This window comes from Macrotis lagotis, chromosome X (genome assembly GCF_037893015.1).
Source record: "Macrotis lagotis isolate mMagLag1 chromosome X, bilby.v1.9.chrom.fasta, whole genome shotgun sequence".
NCBI classification, from domain to species: domain Eukaryota; kingdom Metazoa; phylum Chordata; class Mammalia; order Peramelemorphia; family Peramelidae; genus Macrotis; species Macrotis lagotis.
Window position 1 is genome coordinate 238,902,369 of NC_133666.1, and position 16,511 is coordinate 238,918,879.

General features: G+C 35.1%; 1 protein-coding gene across 8 annotated transcripts in view; it reads right to left on the minus strand.

Moving 5' to 3' along the window:
* The window catches only part of RASGRF2 (Ras protein specific guanine nucleotide releasing factor 2), a 320,212-nt gene that overhangs the window by 207,741 nt on the left and 95,960 nt on the right, over positions 1–16,511 (minus strand). For 7 of the 8 annotated variants that reach the window (XM_074202754.1, XM_074202753.1, XM_074202752.1 and 4 more), the window contains exons 3-4: positions 4,317–4,464; positions 1,423–1,512 (exon numbers count right to left, since the gene is read on the minus strand). In XM_074202754.1, coding sequence (XP_074058855.1) covers positions 1,423–1,512; positions 4,317–4,464 — 238 coding nt within the window. The remainder of the gene's footprint in view (positions 1–1,422; positions 1,513–4,316; positions 4,465–16,511) is intronic. The other variant, XM_074202755.1, reaches the window with a different exon arrangement.

Sequence of the window (16,511 nt, forward strand, 5' to 3'; positions counted from 1 at the left end):
TGACTGAAATGCTATTGAATGATAGCTAAGAAGGATTTATACTGTAGTTTGAGGTTACGTACATTTGAACACAAAAATTAGTAAAGAAGCCTAAGTCCCCTTTTGTTTGGGAAGAGAAAATGAATCTTCTTATTTCACCCAAGTTGAAGCGCAGTGGTCACTCATGGGACTGAACCCACTGATAATGGGCATGGGAGCTTTGAATTGCTCCCTTTATTACCTGAGTCCATCCATTCCCCACCCCCAAGGCAAGTTTTATTTCTATTGCTCCCAGAATCTGGGAGCTTTGGGTGTTGGACTTAGTATAGACACCCACCCAATTAACTTTAGTCTACTGTAGCTCAGAACTCCTAAGTTCAAGTGATCTGCCAGTCACAACTTCCCCAGGATGCCACAATGCTTGGACATAAAGTCCTCTTATTAAACAGGATAGTTTAAATCAGGTAACATAAAACTAGGGTAATGTAATTACAAAACACAAATTATGGTATGACTGGTGAAATCTGGTTCTAACTTTCTAGGATTTCAGGCAACAGGAGGATAAAAAGATTCAAAGACTGTCTCTCTGGATATGTACTGTAAAACCCACATTCAAGGTCTATCCCTATTAGAGCCAACATTGCTATTCCCATATGCTAAAACTTGAGGAAAAACTACTAAATATTCCCAAAATAAGTATAATAGGCAAAAGCTTTAAAAAATAATTTCACAAAACATTAAAATCAGGGAGAAGGATAAAATTGGCAAAATAAAGAAAGCACTATTATGCAACAGAAAAGTGCTGTGGACTTGGAATTAGGACATCTTTGTTTTTGTCCTAACTGTATCACTCACTACCTGTGTGACTTTGAATGATTTTCTGGAGTTCAGTTTCCTCATGTGCAAAATGAGGCTGGAGGATACCAGATGATTTTTAAGATCTTTTCCAGCTCTAATATTCTATGATTTTAGAACTTAATATTATTTTAGTTACCCCAATAGGATTATTCTTTCATTATAGGTTTTGGCATCACTCCCTGAGTATCTCAAGAGAGGGAATTACTGGAAGCTGGCAGATTCTAATTATCAAGTTGGAGTGTCTCCACAGTGGAAGCACTATCTTAAGTTATCTAAAGGGTAAAGCTGGCATTTACCCATGGAACATACTGGTTATGCTCTATTTGAAGAAAAGTAAGAAGCAGCTACAGTACAACACAGTTAACCAGAGCTATGAGGCCTGAGTTAGAATTCCAACTCTTAACATAGTACCTATATAACAAATTCTCTGGACCTACTTCTACAAAGAAAGGATTGATGGTCTCAGATATTCTTTCCAGCTCTACAGCCTTCCTCTATGATCCGTGGGTGAGGAGAAGAATATTTCTATGTCACATTGACTCACTGGTATTGCCTCTTTCAGGTTTCAAAGTTCCAAGCACCTACCTTTTTAATCTTTTTGATGTCTGGATCTTCATCCTCTGGGTGGCCCTGATATGGCCGCATTCGTTCCTTGGTTTTATTAAGCGCAATAATCTAAGAATCAAACAAAAACAACATCTTAGAATATTTACTTCTACCCCACTAACAAAGGATTATCTCCCCTTACATAGAGCAGGACAGAGCACTCATACATGCCAGGGATGATATTTCATCTATAAGTCTGTCACAAGCATGAATTTCACCCAGGACTATATGTGGCTTAATTAAGGGAAGTGGAAGTGTGTATGTGTTGGGTCACAAAAATAACAAAGACTGAACTAATGATAATCAAAAGTTTATAGGTCATATAGGACTCAATTGATTCCATTTGGGAGTGAGAAAGCTAATTCTTATATGTGGCTGCAGTATCACTCCAATGTCTTCACAATATTTCCAATCAGCCAATGAGTTGTAGTTCTTCTCTGGACTCCAGCCTGATTCTATGGCCAGATAAGGATCACCCATGAAAATCTCCAACTTAGTTCTCTCTTGTGTTTATCAGAGAAATGGCATGCTATATGAAAACACCCAGTTAGGTTCCCTCAGATAGGCTTCAAAACAAAACAAAATATATTAATATGAAGCTCAAGGTCAGATGCATTTGGGTCCCATGTGGACTTACTAATAAACTTCAATTTAGACACCAGCAGTTCTTATAGGCTATCAAATGGTCTAATAGCTATTTTAATTAAATTCAACTGAACATGTTTATTATGCATCTAGTATATGCAAGGTACTGTGCTAGATGCTGGAGGAAAAAAAGAAAATTTGGTGCTACTATAGGATCATAGAAGCAGAGCTGGAAAAGAACTCAAAAGTCATCTAGTCCCACCCCCTCATTGTACAGATGAGGAAACTGAGGCCCAGGGATGTGAAATGATTTTTCCAATCAAGTGCACACAGGCAGTAGTAGAACCAGGTTCTCTAATTCCTAAGCCAGTATTTTTTCCCCATTTTTATGATGCTTTGCATCTCAAGTACTTAGGGAAATCTCTTACTCCTGGTAGATGTTTAATGTTTATTGAATGGATATGACTCATGTACCTGCTGTAAAGAAGCTTCCATCATCACTTAAGTAGATGCCTTTTCACTATGTGCTAAATAAAGGGGAGAAATGGGACTTGAAAATGTATTCTAGTGATTATCCAACTCAGGGGCAGAGAATATTCAGGCCACGGGCTGTATAAGACACAGGAAATCATTTAATCTGGTGCTGCCACAATAACCATAGGTTAAACTAGAAATTCAATAAATATAGGAGCATTTTAGGGGTGAATTAATTAACTTCGACCAAATATAGCAGGTGAATTTTTTAAGCTGATTGTTTCATATAACCCACAAATGATGTTATAAATATCTAAATGGTCCTTGGCAGAAAAAGATTTCTCACTCCTGATCTAACTACACAAAAAGTACTTGCTACTTGAAATTTGAGGGTTAGATCAAAATCCATACTAGAATACAGTATCCTGAAAACACACCAGGATATACAAATACTGGGTAACAATGTTTGGCAGCAAGTTTATCTTATAATGTAAATATCATCCTCTCTCACTGTCAGACAAGTATCTGTTCAAGCTTACTGCATCAAAGAAAGAAAACAGTAATTTTGCTTTAAATTATAGTGCCAGATATAGTCTTTTAAAATGCAGGTTTGTTGTTTATTTTTTTAAACTATATTGAATTTTGGTGCTTAATCAAGATGGCATCAACTCTAATGACATGGTGATCACAGACTATAACTTATCACAACAGAAGCTATCACACTTCACAGCTGGAATCAGTATACATCATTGCCCTGCACAGCCAAGATAATACACTTAGCACAGCAAGTAAAACCCCTGAACAGAATTTGCAAGGGAGTATTTTAACAGAAGATCTGAAAGAAAAGAACAGAAAAATAGCTACCATAATATTGAAGATTTCTCAACAGAAACAGTTCAGCTAGTTTGATGAATGCACACTTCTGAACCCCAATTATCTGTGTAAATCCATGGGGATAGCAACCATGAACCAGTTAGGACCAGGAGAGGAGCTTCTCTCATACATTTCAGAATCCCTAGAGAGATGACCTCCTAGGTCACCATGGATGCAGCATAGAAATGTAACAGAAACAGAGCTTGGATTGGGGTCATTTCACCCCAGTTTTGTAAGATGTAAATATACCTCTTCTCCATCCCCAAACTATAAATCCCTTCCAGGCCTTCACAATGTGAGAAACTCACATGTCATATAACCCTCTGCAGAGCCTTCTAGCTATCAAGCAAAGGGGAGAATCATTGTTATTTAATCATTCGGTAGAAGATGCACGGACAATACCAATATATTGCCTCACATGCCCACATGAAGGGCAGAAAGTTATACTCAATAGATTCAGGAAGGAATAGATCCCTTTAATCTTATTATTAACCTAATTAGATTCTTTCCTGATTATCCATTTGTATTATGGCTGAAATCATAAAGTCCAGTAGAATGCTCTTGGTAGATAGAGTAAAACAGAACCACAAAAAACTATAGTCAACTCCTGATTATCTGCACTGATGGAAGAAACCCAAAACAAAGACCCAATAGACAGTCTAAAAGTCAGTTCTATTTGGTTTCAAAATTTATCAGATATATTGGTGTTTTGAAGCACATTTACCTTACCATTGACAATTTGCTTATACTAATTTTGAAACTAGCTAGCACTCAGAGTATATAGATAGCTATAGCCCACTAACATCCTGTGTAGCAGGAAAAAGCCATGGTCTGAATTTCACCATATCTTGTGGGCAATCCTCAGGCTGATAATGAGGAGTTGACTACAAAAAAAAAAAAAGAGGAAACAATAAGGGATTGATTGACAAGTCGGGAAATACCTCTGATTTAAGCCTTTCAATTTCAGTATCTTGATCCTCAAGCTGATGTCGGAGTTGGTTAGCTGCAATTTTTTCTGTCTCTACGATCTGAACTAGATGGATGTACTTCTGCATTAACACTTCTCTCTCAATCAGAATGTCTGAATAACTTGAGAGAAAAGACACTATTAGTCACTCAGATACTGTTTTATTAATGTTCTAAACATGGAGTTTTCAAACATTTCATTTGTAACAGAAAACCAAGAAATCTCATTTATTTTGCTTGTTACCTTTTGCACCTGAAAACATTTTTGGCATGCATTCACAACCTAATCATACTTGCTTAATTATCTTAATGTAATATAAAATGAATCATCATTACTTTATATCTCAATAACTCAGCAAGTATAATTTGATAAACATTTACTGATTGCCTAGTAAGAAATAAATTATTCTGTTCCTGCCCTCAAGAGATTACAATTTAACATAAATAGACTAGCTTTTTACTGGATAAAATATAGCACAGAAAGAAACAATTATGACAATAAAAGCAGAAATTTAAATTAGTCAGAGAAAAATGACCTTGCTTCCTTAGCTTAACGTATGATTTGGCTCTAATGCATTTGCAGACTAAGCCAGAAAAGATCTTGGAAATATTTAACCCTAATTATCTAAAACCCAGACACTCTGTGCTCAAACATAGGAACCCCAAATAAAATACTTTATCTTAGTAAAGGCCATTTTTACTGATTCTTTGTTATACAAAGAACTCTCATCCTATCCTTATAAGAGAGATGTTATAGCCATTATACTCCAGGAAATGATGGTGGTGGCCCTAAAGAAATGCATACAGAAGCTGATAACAAGGAGCAATGTATACTGTCACCATGATATTATCTAAGAAAAGTTGATATAACATGTCCAATAGTTACCTGTAGATACTGTAGCCAATGATAAATAGTTCAAATAATAACAGTGCAGTGGGTATCACCAGAAGACATCAATGAACCTAAAGCATTGAAGGCATAAACTGCTTCCCTACAAAAATATCTTGGCTACATGAATGGTTTCCCTATGTAATTACTCTCTCTACTGATGGTTTATTTATAGGAATAATATGCCTAAAGTTTACTTGGAGGAATGTTTTCTTGTGTCTTTATTTGTTACAGCCTTTCATTAAATTGTTTGTAACTGTATCCTCTGATGGTACTGAGTCTATGTATCCCTTGGACTTGGGGATAGTTGTTCCGGAAATAGCTGTGAGAATGGGTAGCCCAGGAGATGTTCTAATAAAGCAATATATAAAGATGGTGATTTTTTCCACAAACTACTAAGACTAAGGAGAATCTGTTAATTGCCTAAGAGAAATACAAAGTGTTTTAAGACTCATTAACTCTATTTACTAACTAAACTATAATTTTATATGAGCAAAAAATGCAAAGTATCCTGTTTTAAGAAAGAAATGGCTAATTTAATTTTTTCTCAAAATTAGTTATATATACTTCTCATTGTAAACTTTGATTGTTTCTTCATATATATATATAAATATAAATATATATATATGTATACACACACACACACACACACACACACATATGTAATTTGCTATTCCCTTTCCAAAATCAAGTGAATCACCTATTCACTTTGGCTGGCATTCCTTTTGTGCAAAACCCCATGGGCTGATAATCAGTATCCCCAGCCAGGGTCTTGAATGACAGAAAAGATGGTCTTCCAAATACTTATTTATTACATAATTTTGTAGCCTCTTGAATCCTGCCTCCAAAATTACTTTCCCTATTCAATGTGGTTAATTAACAGTCATTCTTAGATGTTTTCCCCTCAATGGTTCAGCAATCACAACTCTACTACTGTTCAACCAAAGTTTCCACTTCTTCAGGTCTGCCTGGGGTTTGGGTAAAACAATAAAGTCTCTTTAAAAATTTAAATCTGATAAGAATGAGTAAACTGAAGATAATACACCCAGAGCTAAATTTAAGAACTATGCCCTGATTTTTGAAATATAATTTCAATTTAATCACTGCCATATTCTATGAGTCAGTAATAAAATGTTTGTAAACAGATACATCACAAGTTCTATCCCTATAGGAGTAAATTTTATAATGGAGAACATTTTTAAAAAAATTTTGGATCTCTGTGATTATACCTTGTATAATCTTGTATGACAAGAAAGTTATAATGAAAAAAACAGCAGTAATAAGTGAGGAAGAGACAGAACAAGAGAACACAACTGCCTAACAAATATGGCACTTGGGTATGTAGTAGAAATAAAGCATGGGAATCTGTGGCCAGAAAACTTATTCAAATCAATATTAACACTTACAAAGAGTAGGTATTGTTTTATAAGAAAAGGTGGCTTTTTTCTGTCTTGTTTTTTTTTAAAGCAGAATTTTAGTGTCAAAATTTATTCAATTGCAGAGCAGTAAATTACTCTTGCAATGACTAAATTTCCTAGATTAGTACTCCCCCAACTTAAATATTCTATTTAACAAGGAAATTTTAAAGTCCAAGGATTTTTGCCAATTTGTTCATCATTTCAGCTCAATTGCAAAACATGGGATGTGATCTATGCTATCTCTGCTTTATAGGGGAGAATAATGAAATTGAACTACAGTTCAAATTACATCCGTGATCTATAAGAGATTTAATCATCTAGATTAAACTAACAAAAACCATAATGCACCAAATACAAAAAAATTAGAATTTCTATATTAAAACTGTTAAAGATTCCAAAGTTAGACACTGAATTGTTCTTTTTTTTTCCAAGAAGGGTTGAAATTATATTAGCTCAGCAAGGTTATTTTCTTTCCAATGTGCAATGTCTTAGCTTCTCATTCTACTTAATTTTATCTGAAAAGTCTATGAAACTAGGAGAGATATTCCCCAAACTGGAAAACGTAGGCATTTAGTAGGGGATCTGAGAAATAAAAGGTAAATAAATTTGAGTTTATGCTTGAACTTCACTGAGAACACAGTATTAATGTTCTCTAGTATCTAGTCTCTAATATCCTGAGATCTTCAATAACAGCAGTAATAGCAATAATAACTCACACTTATGCAGAGTTTTAAGGCAGTTTTCTGGTCCTGGAAAACAGAGCTGTTATGTCCCAAACATGCTATGTGGTGACATTTGTAGGAGTAATTACTCACACCTCTTCCTCCCACACTGTCTTTATTGCTTTCCTCCTTCCCTGGCTCCCAAGCTCTCTTATCAGTGCCTTATAGAATGCAACAGAAAGTGAATCAATAACACTCATTAAGTGACAAATTACTGTGAAGAACTGTTCTGGGTGCTTATTGACTTGTTCCTCTATTCCCCACCCCCATTTGTCATCCGTAAGAGTTTGTTCTCTGTCTTTTGGGTTTTCCTTTCCACTCACAATTTCATAAAAATTCTGGAACATCTTTTCTTGGTAGAGTAGTGATATGGGTCAAAAATTTTTATGAGAGAAAAAAAATTTGAAAAACCACGTTGTTTTCCTACAGAAAGGGATTTTATTTTTCCTTGTTTACTGGCTGATGGATACAGCTTCATTACTTAAAACTCAGATTATAAGTTTAAGATAAAGTTCTATAAGTAACTTCCCCCCCTCCCAAAAATATAATAATAACAACAATAACAATAATAATAATAATAATAATAATAATAATGCCATATCACAATGTTGAAAGGAAGCCAATAATGGTAAATTTAATTTAAAACATCAAATTTATGCTTTCAGGACAATGAAATTTTAGGGAGTATTTTCAGAAACAAATATATTTTGCAACATTGTGCTGTAAAGCTGATGAAAATAATTTGAACATAATAGATGTTGATTTTCTCCCATTCTCTTGAAATTTCTTTTTTTGCAATTGCACATAAATTTATATTGGAAGAAATCTCTTAAAATTCTCTAAAGAATATCAGGGAATAATATATATATACATATATACATATATAAACTCTAAAGAATTAATTGGAAGAGAGGTTAAAATGCTGCACACTTTTATTTTATTTCTGTGAGAAAATTTCAGGACAAAGAGCAACAATTAGATGACCCTTTGTAAGCTGTAAAAGACACTGAGGATATGTTTGTCTAAAAAAGAGATGCATTGAGTTAAAGAAATAAGGTAAAGGATAGATTGGTTATTATATTTGTATTCCTTCAATTATAAAAGACCTTAAAAGAAGTCTTCCAGTGAATTGGTTAGTCTCTAGAGTACTGATGGAAAGGCATGAACAGAACCACAAAAAATTTTAGCACAGATGGACTGTGATCTAAGCCAAAGAAGGAAGAAATTCCATTAATTAGATTACTGATTCATTAAGAGTACTGAAAAATTAGGGTTGATAAATAAAAATTTAAATCACACTTCTTTTTCTTAGGGCTAACAAATGTTGCAGAGAGAGAAAACAAATGCTTAAATATGAATTCTTCCAACCAAAGCAGACAACTCAGATTCTTATTCTAGGGTAGTATTAAAATATTAAACCAAAAGGACCATGTCTCTGCTTGCCTCTCATTTACACAAGTGTTTCCTGAGCACAGATAGTGGGCTTCAAACTACTCTAAGTATTCAGTGATAGGAGAAGTAGAAGATAGTTCAGATGAAATTCAGGAGACAAAACAGACACATAAAGAAATTACAGAATAAAATTGTGAATAAGTAAAGGATGGGAAGCCAGCTGGCACAGTGAATAAAGGCCAGGCCTAGAATCAGGAAGGCCCAAGTTCAAATTTGGCCTCAGATACTTAACTGAGTGACCCTGGGCAAGCTACTTAACTCTGTTTGCCCATTTCCTCATCTGCAAAATAAGTCGAACAAGGAAATGGCAAACCATTCCCCTAGATTTTGCCCTGAAAACCTCAAATGGGGTCATGAAGAGTTCAACCTGACTAAACAATAGTGAATAGAATGACATCATGAAAAAATAGTGGATTTGGAGCTGAAAGACCCAATTTGAAATCCCAGCTCTTGTTACTTATTTTCTATATAACTTGACAAATTACTTCACTTCTGGCCTCAGTTTATTCACTAGTAAAATAAAGGAGTTCTCCTAAGATAATAAAATCATAAAAGTCTTAGAGTTCACCACCAGCACTTTACAATTAAAAAAATGGTAAGTTTAAATGGCTTAATTCGTTAAAGATTAGAATCTTTAAGATCCCTTTCCATTCTACATCACATAAAAAATATCTTGCATGATATAAAGTTTTATCAACTTACAAAGAGTTTTCAGGTCAATCCTATAATGTAGGCAGGAATAATATTAACATCCCCATTTTGTTTATGACAAAGCAGAGATCCCAGAAAACTAAAGTGACTTTTCTGAGATCACTTACAAGAGAACATGGACTTTAATCCAGTTTCCTTTACTCTCAGGCAAAGTTTCAGGGGAAACATGAGCTAGCAAAATAAAATAGAATTTGCAAGAGATAAATTTTCAGAGTTTTTTTAAGCCAAGTCTTAAAGGAGATAATACACATGGATGGGCAGGACTAGAGATGGGTACTTCAGATGGCAAGAGGTCTTTGGGAATGACAAATAAGCTGGTTTTCTTCTGGAGCATCTACAACTCTATTTCAATGGGAAAAAAACCATAATTTTAAATATAGATAATGTTGAAAATAATTTTATATATTTTAAACACATCATTAAATGAAGACAATGTTTTGGATTATCAATGCTCGAGGTCAAAAATTTCAGACATTGGAAATTCCTAAAAGATAGCATCAAATCAATGAGATCTTTCCCAAGAAACACATTCCAACTTATTTTCATAAAATTGACTCTATAGCCTCCAAGACATAAAAAGAAACTTTCTTTCCTTACAGTATATTAGTACTTCAAAGAAGGAAGCATGGATATTTCAAATAAGTAATATTTCCATTTCTAGCTCTTCAACATGAATAATAATATGGGGTGAAGTCACTACAAGAAGCTTTATTTCACCCCCCACTACTTACCTTTGCAGTTATACAGTTATACTATGATGCATGAGGCATTGTCTGTGTAAACAAAACTTTCTAATTTGTGAGTGGTTTCTCCATGTAAATTCCACAAAGAGATGACTGAATGGAGATTATATACTCTGTAACCTACTGTTCAATATTATACTTTTAGCTTTAGGGAATCTTTCTCTATGTAAAGGAAGAAGAAAGAAACTTTATTGGTTTGCTTTACATTTTCCCCAATTGGCACGTTTATGTGTTGTGGGACAGAAACCAAAAAAGAGTGAGATGATATCATACTCTCCTGAAAAAGAGGTTGGGTCCTTCCTCATCTTTCAAAGATCATGTGTTCATACCGAATTAGTTCTGTTTAGTTATAAAACCCCAAAAGGGCACTTATTCTCACAAGCAGATGATATTGCTTCAGATGTGCCCTTGTCAATGTTGTACCCTGTCAATGGATGTGTCATTTGTGGTTAAAATTTCCATTAGGATGAAGATCAAGCATTCTCTTCTGTATTAAATTTTTACAGATACTCCCAAATGCTAACCAGTTTGCTTTCCTCTTTCCTTTTTTTTTCCATCACTTTCTCCTATGTTGACCTGGCAGGGCCCTGTGGGGACATGTACTTCTGGTCTAACTAGCCCACCCTTTATGTGTCTGCCTCTTCATTTTTCCAACAATCACGACCACTTTCCTCTTTGAGCTCCTGTGGTTAAGCCCTAAAGTCCAGGACAGATTTAGTGGTAAAATGAAAGGGGGTAGACTCTTAAGAAATAATAGAAAACAGGGGCAGCTAGGTGGTGGAGTGGATAGAGCACCAGCCTTGGAGTCAGGAGTACCTGGGTTCAAATCCAATTTCAGACACTTAATAATTACCTAGCCGTGTGGCCTTGAGCAAGCCACTTGACCCCATTGCCTTGAAAAATCTAAAAAAAATAGTAGAAAACAATATGGTTTCGTGATATCATCATGGTTTTCTTAGTCTTTATGAATTTCCCTGTGATAGGAGGGAAATTATACCCATCATTACTGCTGCTCCCTCTTGAGGAGTTTGAATGGTGGGGTAGAGGATCTATGAGACCACACCCCCACCTCCTCCTGGCCCAAAGGACATCTGAGTCATCAGTGTTTGGGTGTGTTTTTTTTTTACCATTTCCCCCTATTGTAAAATATAATTTTATTTTTTTTAAAATCTAATTTGTCTTAATTTAATTATATTTAATATATTTAATTACTTTGAATATATTTGTATTCACTTTATATATGCTATATCTATTTATATATGTACTTCTTGTCTTCCCTATTACAATATGAGTTCCTTGTTAGAATGGATTATTTCACATTTTTTCACTAATATCCCCACTGCCTACCACAATAGCAAGCACTTGATAAATACTTGTTGACTTGTTGATTGATAGGCTAATGTAAGCAATATATTCCTTATAAAGTTGTGGGGGGGATTATTCTTGTTATTCTATTAATGAAAATTCAAATGTCTGACTTTTGGTAAATCTCGCAATCCTAGTCCTTCCTTGGGGAATAGTAGCAGCCAGGGCTAGAATAGTATAGAGTCAGAGGTTCCCAAAATTCTGAACATGAAGCATTATGTTGATCCTCCCCGCCTCAAACTTCAAGATCAACCCAGGGATGGAGGTCTTGAGAGTCTGAGAAGGAATATACAACCAGATAGCTGATAGTCCATTAAAAAGAAGGATAGGGCCAACTTTCCCTTACCCTCCCTGTATCTCACTCTATAATTTCATGAAATTAGAGGCAATCGGAGGCAGATGTAGTCTTGGAGACCACTTAGTCCAACATAAACATACCTCAATAGCAATGTCCTCGCCATCATCTCTGATAAGTGCTTGAAAATTTCCAATGAAGTGAAACCCACCACCTGTTGAGATAGTCCGTTCTACCTTTTGATTGTTGACTAAAAGGTTCCTTCTGTCAGGCTAAATTCTGTCTCTGCAACCTTCACCCACTGTTCCAAATTCAATCTCTGGCATATAAGCAATTCTCCAAATGCTTGAAGACTACTAACAGTTCTCCCTCCCCAAGTCTATTCTCTTCTATGACAAACATCTTTGCTTCATCCAATCAAATCTTTTATTACATGAGTTCAAAGTCTATCACCTTACTTTGGACATCCTCTAGTATTCATGCCCTTCCTTGAACACTGCATTCAGAACTCTAGATTTGGGGAAAATATGGCAGGAATACCCTCTTCCTAATCTGGACAACACACTTCTCTGAATGCAAGTCATGTTCTCAAAGAATTGGGTAGTAGGGAGGCGGGAAGGAGATGCAACCATGCAACACCAAGCTTGCAATCTACTAATTCCCCAGATCTTTTTAACAGGAACCATTATCCAGCTACCTATCCTGTTCCTTTGTAGCTTTTCTTTTTAGCCCAAATGTGACTTTATACTTATTTCTATTAAATTGCAGCTTATTAGAATTAATCTATCATACTAGTCCATAGAGTCTGACTGCAATCTTCCATAATTGCTCTCCCTCAGCTTTATGTATTCCATAAAAAATAAGCAAGAGATTGATAGAAGTATTAAACAAAAAGCCCTCTCAAAAATATGTTTGGGGTGGGGGTGGCTAGGTGGTACAGTGACTAGAGCACCAGCCCTGGAATCAGGAGCACCTGAGTTCAAATCTGACCTCAGACACTTAATAACTACCTAGCTGTGTGGCCTTGGGCAAGCTATTTAACCCCATTGCCTTACAAAAACCTAAAAAAGAAAAATATGTCCAGGACACTGACTGCCCAGAGACCTCCCTTCACACTGAAATTGACCCTTTGAAACTCTGCTCTTTGTGTCTGTTCATTCAGTTCCAAACACTCTTGATTTACACTGTCATCTCATCAATGCAGTTCTATGCATAAGGAGAATCTAATATAGGTAAACACCTAAATCCAGGTGTATAATATAAATATATTACAAATAAGTCAGTATGTGTATATATGTGTACAAATAAAGTAAGCCTGATTGACAGTTCAGGCAATAAGGTTAGTCTTGATTAGCCTAATTACTTCCTGAATAAGCTAGTATAGCCTCTTAGTAATGACTGATTTAAAGGCCTGGAAATAAACAAGGCATTTTTGTTACTAATTTGCACAAGTTAATATACACACTATTTTAAAAAATAAACTGTAAATAACTAAAATTTGAACTTTTATATATTTTCTTTTAAATATACATACATCTGAATTTTTCTGTAGATGGTAACTAATTTTAGAATAAAAATAATTTTTAAAGGCACAAGTGAGAAAATAAAGCTGGGGTGACAAACTGTTATTTTAACTTCAAAATAAATTATCTGCAAATAAAATATTGTGTGTCAAAAAGTAAAAAAAAACATGACTGCTTTATTTTCTAAATAATTATAAACCATTTATTTAATAATATATTCTAGAATATAATTAATCAAGGAAATATGGTAACCAAAAAGCTAATGAGATCTTAGCCTAAATTAAGGAAAGTATAGCTTCCTGAAAGGGAAAGGGTATAAAGACCCACTGTAAACTATTCTAGTCAAGGCAAATCATTAGGGCTGTGTTCAATTGTGGGAACCACATTTTAGAAAAGATACATATAACCTGGAGAGTTTCCAATGGAAAGCAACCACAACGGCAAAAGACCTTGAGTACATGCCACAATAGAATCAGCTAAAGGAATTTAGAGTGTTTAGCCTGAAAAAGAGAAAGCTCAGGAGGGATATCATAGTTCTTTTCATGTATTTGAAAAGCTGTCACAGGGAATCAATCAATCAACAAGTATTTATTAAGTCTTACTGGGCAACAGGCACTGTGCTAAAATGCTAAGGATAAAAAGACATAAACCAAAAAAATGTCTGTCTTCAAGGAGCTTATGTACTAAGAGAGGAAAAAAAACATATTGCAAGTAAGCACTCATGAGATAAATATAAAGCAGTTGAAACCTGAAAGCAGGGGTTCTGAACCTGGGGTCTATGAACTTGTACTTAACATTTATGTGCATTTATTCACTATAATTGTTTTCTTCTGTAATCCTAAGTATTTCATTTTGTTCATTTTTAAGGCTTCACCAAATTACCAAAGGGGTCCATGCCAAAAAAATAAAATCAGGAACCTTTGGTTATGAGGGAAAGGCACTAGGAATTATGGGAATGGGGGAAAACAAGGAAAGTCCTCTTGAATAAAGTGGCATCTAACTTTTGAAGGAAGCCAAGTATTTGAAGAGGTGAAGGTAAGAATAGAAAATATTACAAACATAAAAAACAGATACTACAAAAACAGAAAGATAGAAGATAGAGTATTTCATGTGAAAAGCAGAAGGAGGTTCAGTCTGGCTAGGTTATAGAACATGTAGAGGGAAGCAATATATTAGAAGATCAGAAAGGTAGAAAGGGGTCAGGTTGTAAAGGGTTTTAAGTTCCACAGAGAAGTCCTCACACTTGAACTTGGAGGTAATAGGCAGTTTTTGGAGGATGCAGTATTTGAATCTGATATGATCAGACCTACACTTTTAGGAAAATCACTTTAGCAGCTGTGTGGAGGATATAATGGAAAAGAAAGGAAAATGATGCTAGGGAAATATATTAGAAGGCTACTAAAATAGTCCAAGTGAAAGGTAATGGAAGCCTAACACAGGATGGTATCTGTGTGAGAGGGCAGAAGGAGGCATATATGAGAGATATTGTGGAAGTAGAAATAAGAAAACAAGATTTGTCAACTGACTGGATATACAATGGACAGAGTATCAGACCTGGAGTGAGGAAGATCTGAGTTCAAATTTGACCTTACACACTTATAGCTATGCGAACCCAGGCAAGTTACTTAACCCTGCTTGCATCAGTTTTCTCATCTATAAAATGAAGAAGAAGAAAATGGCAAACTACTCCAGTATCCTTGCCAAGAAAACTCCAAATGGGGTCTTGAAGAGTCAGAAACAACTAAACAACAGCAAAAAGCAAGAATTATAAAAAGGCTATAAACCTAAGTAACTGTGAGGATGTGGTATCCTTGATAATAATAAGGAAGTTCAAAAGCTGGTTGGGCTTGAGGAGAAAGATAATAACTCTGATATGTTTGTTTACTTGTTTTTCCAAGAGGAAATTATTTGATTTATTAGTCAAAACTTAAGATGTTCTATTTACTGTTAGCATTACAGCCATTCATCTTGATGTCACAAAAGCATTTTACCTAATCCCAACATTTTATTTCACTTCACTTATCTACACAATGAGACTATGTTCTCTCTCTCATCTTTATGAAATGAAAGATATCAGGGAAAGAAAGATATCAGAGAAAGAAACAAAGTACTGGTGATTGCAGGCTTTAGACAATAAATGCTTGTTGATTAAATGAATCAATAATATTTTAATGTCAAATTAGCTTGTTCTTTGGTTAGTTTTCCATGTCTTGTTTCTAAAGGTCTCAATTAGGCTCATCTATTTGCATATTTACAAACTGAGATAGATGGTGATAGAGCACTGAGCCTGGAGTCAGGAAAACCTGAGTTCAAAATTCAGTCTCCAACACTTCCTAGCTATGTGGTTCTAGGAAAATCACTTAACCTATGATTACCTGAAGGTAATCACTAGAGAAGGAAATGGCAAATCACCCCAGAATCTCATTCAAGAAAAATCCATGAACAATTGATGCACAGGGTCACAAAGAAATGGACATGACTATTTGACTGAATAACAATAACTACAAATTTGAAAACTTGCAAAGCTAAGATACCTCAATGAATTATTCATACAACTTGAGGTCATCCAATTTAGGGCACATTCTAAGAAATTTCATAGTGTCAGGGGCTTGAACTGTTGCTGATACTCGGGTTGCATTCTCTAAGGCTCCTGACAAGAGTTTACAAGTCTGGCATTAGTCTCATGATGAAAGCCACGCGTAATGGTATAACCAAGGATGTGCCCAAGAGTTGAGTAGTTGTTACTCTTGCTGCAATAGTAGTTACTGGGGACAATCATAGCAGGCTGCCTGGGGAAGCAAACAGGAACTTTTAACTGCAGATGGTAGGGCTGCAATTCTCCTTAGAGATTTTTAGTTATTTGTGGGGTGGAAAGATACATAGCAAGGTTACTGGTTCCTGCTTCAGCATGGACTATCAATTGTTAGGTATGAATATCCAAAGAAATGCTAATGAGTTATCTTTTAGACACAATAAATAAATGAAAATGTGAGACTATAGCTCAGGAGAGAGATTAAGGAAGGATGTACAGATCTGGGAATCATGATAAAAT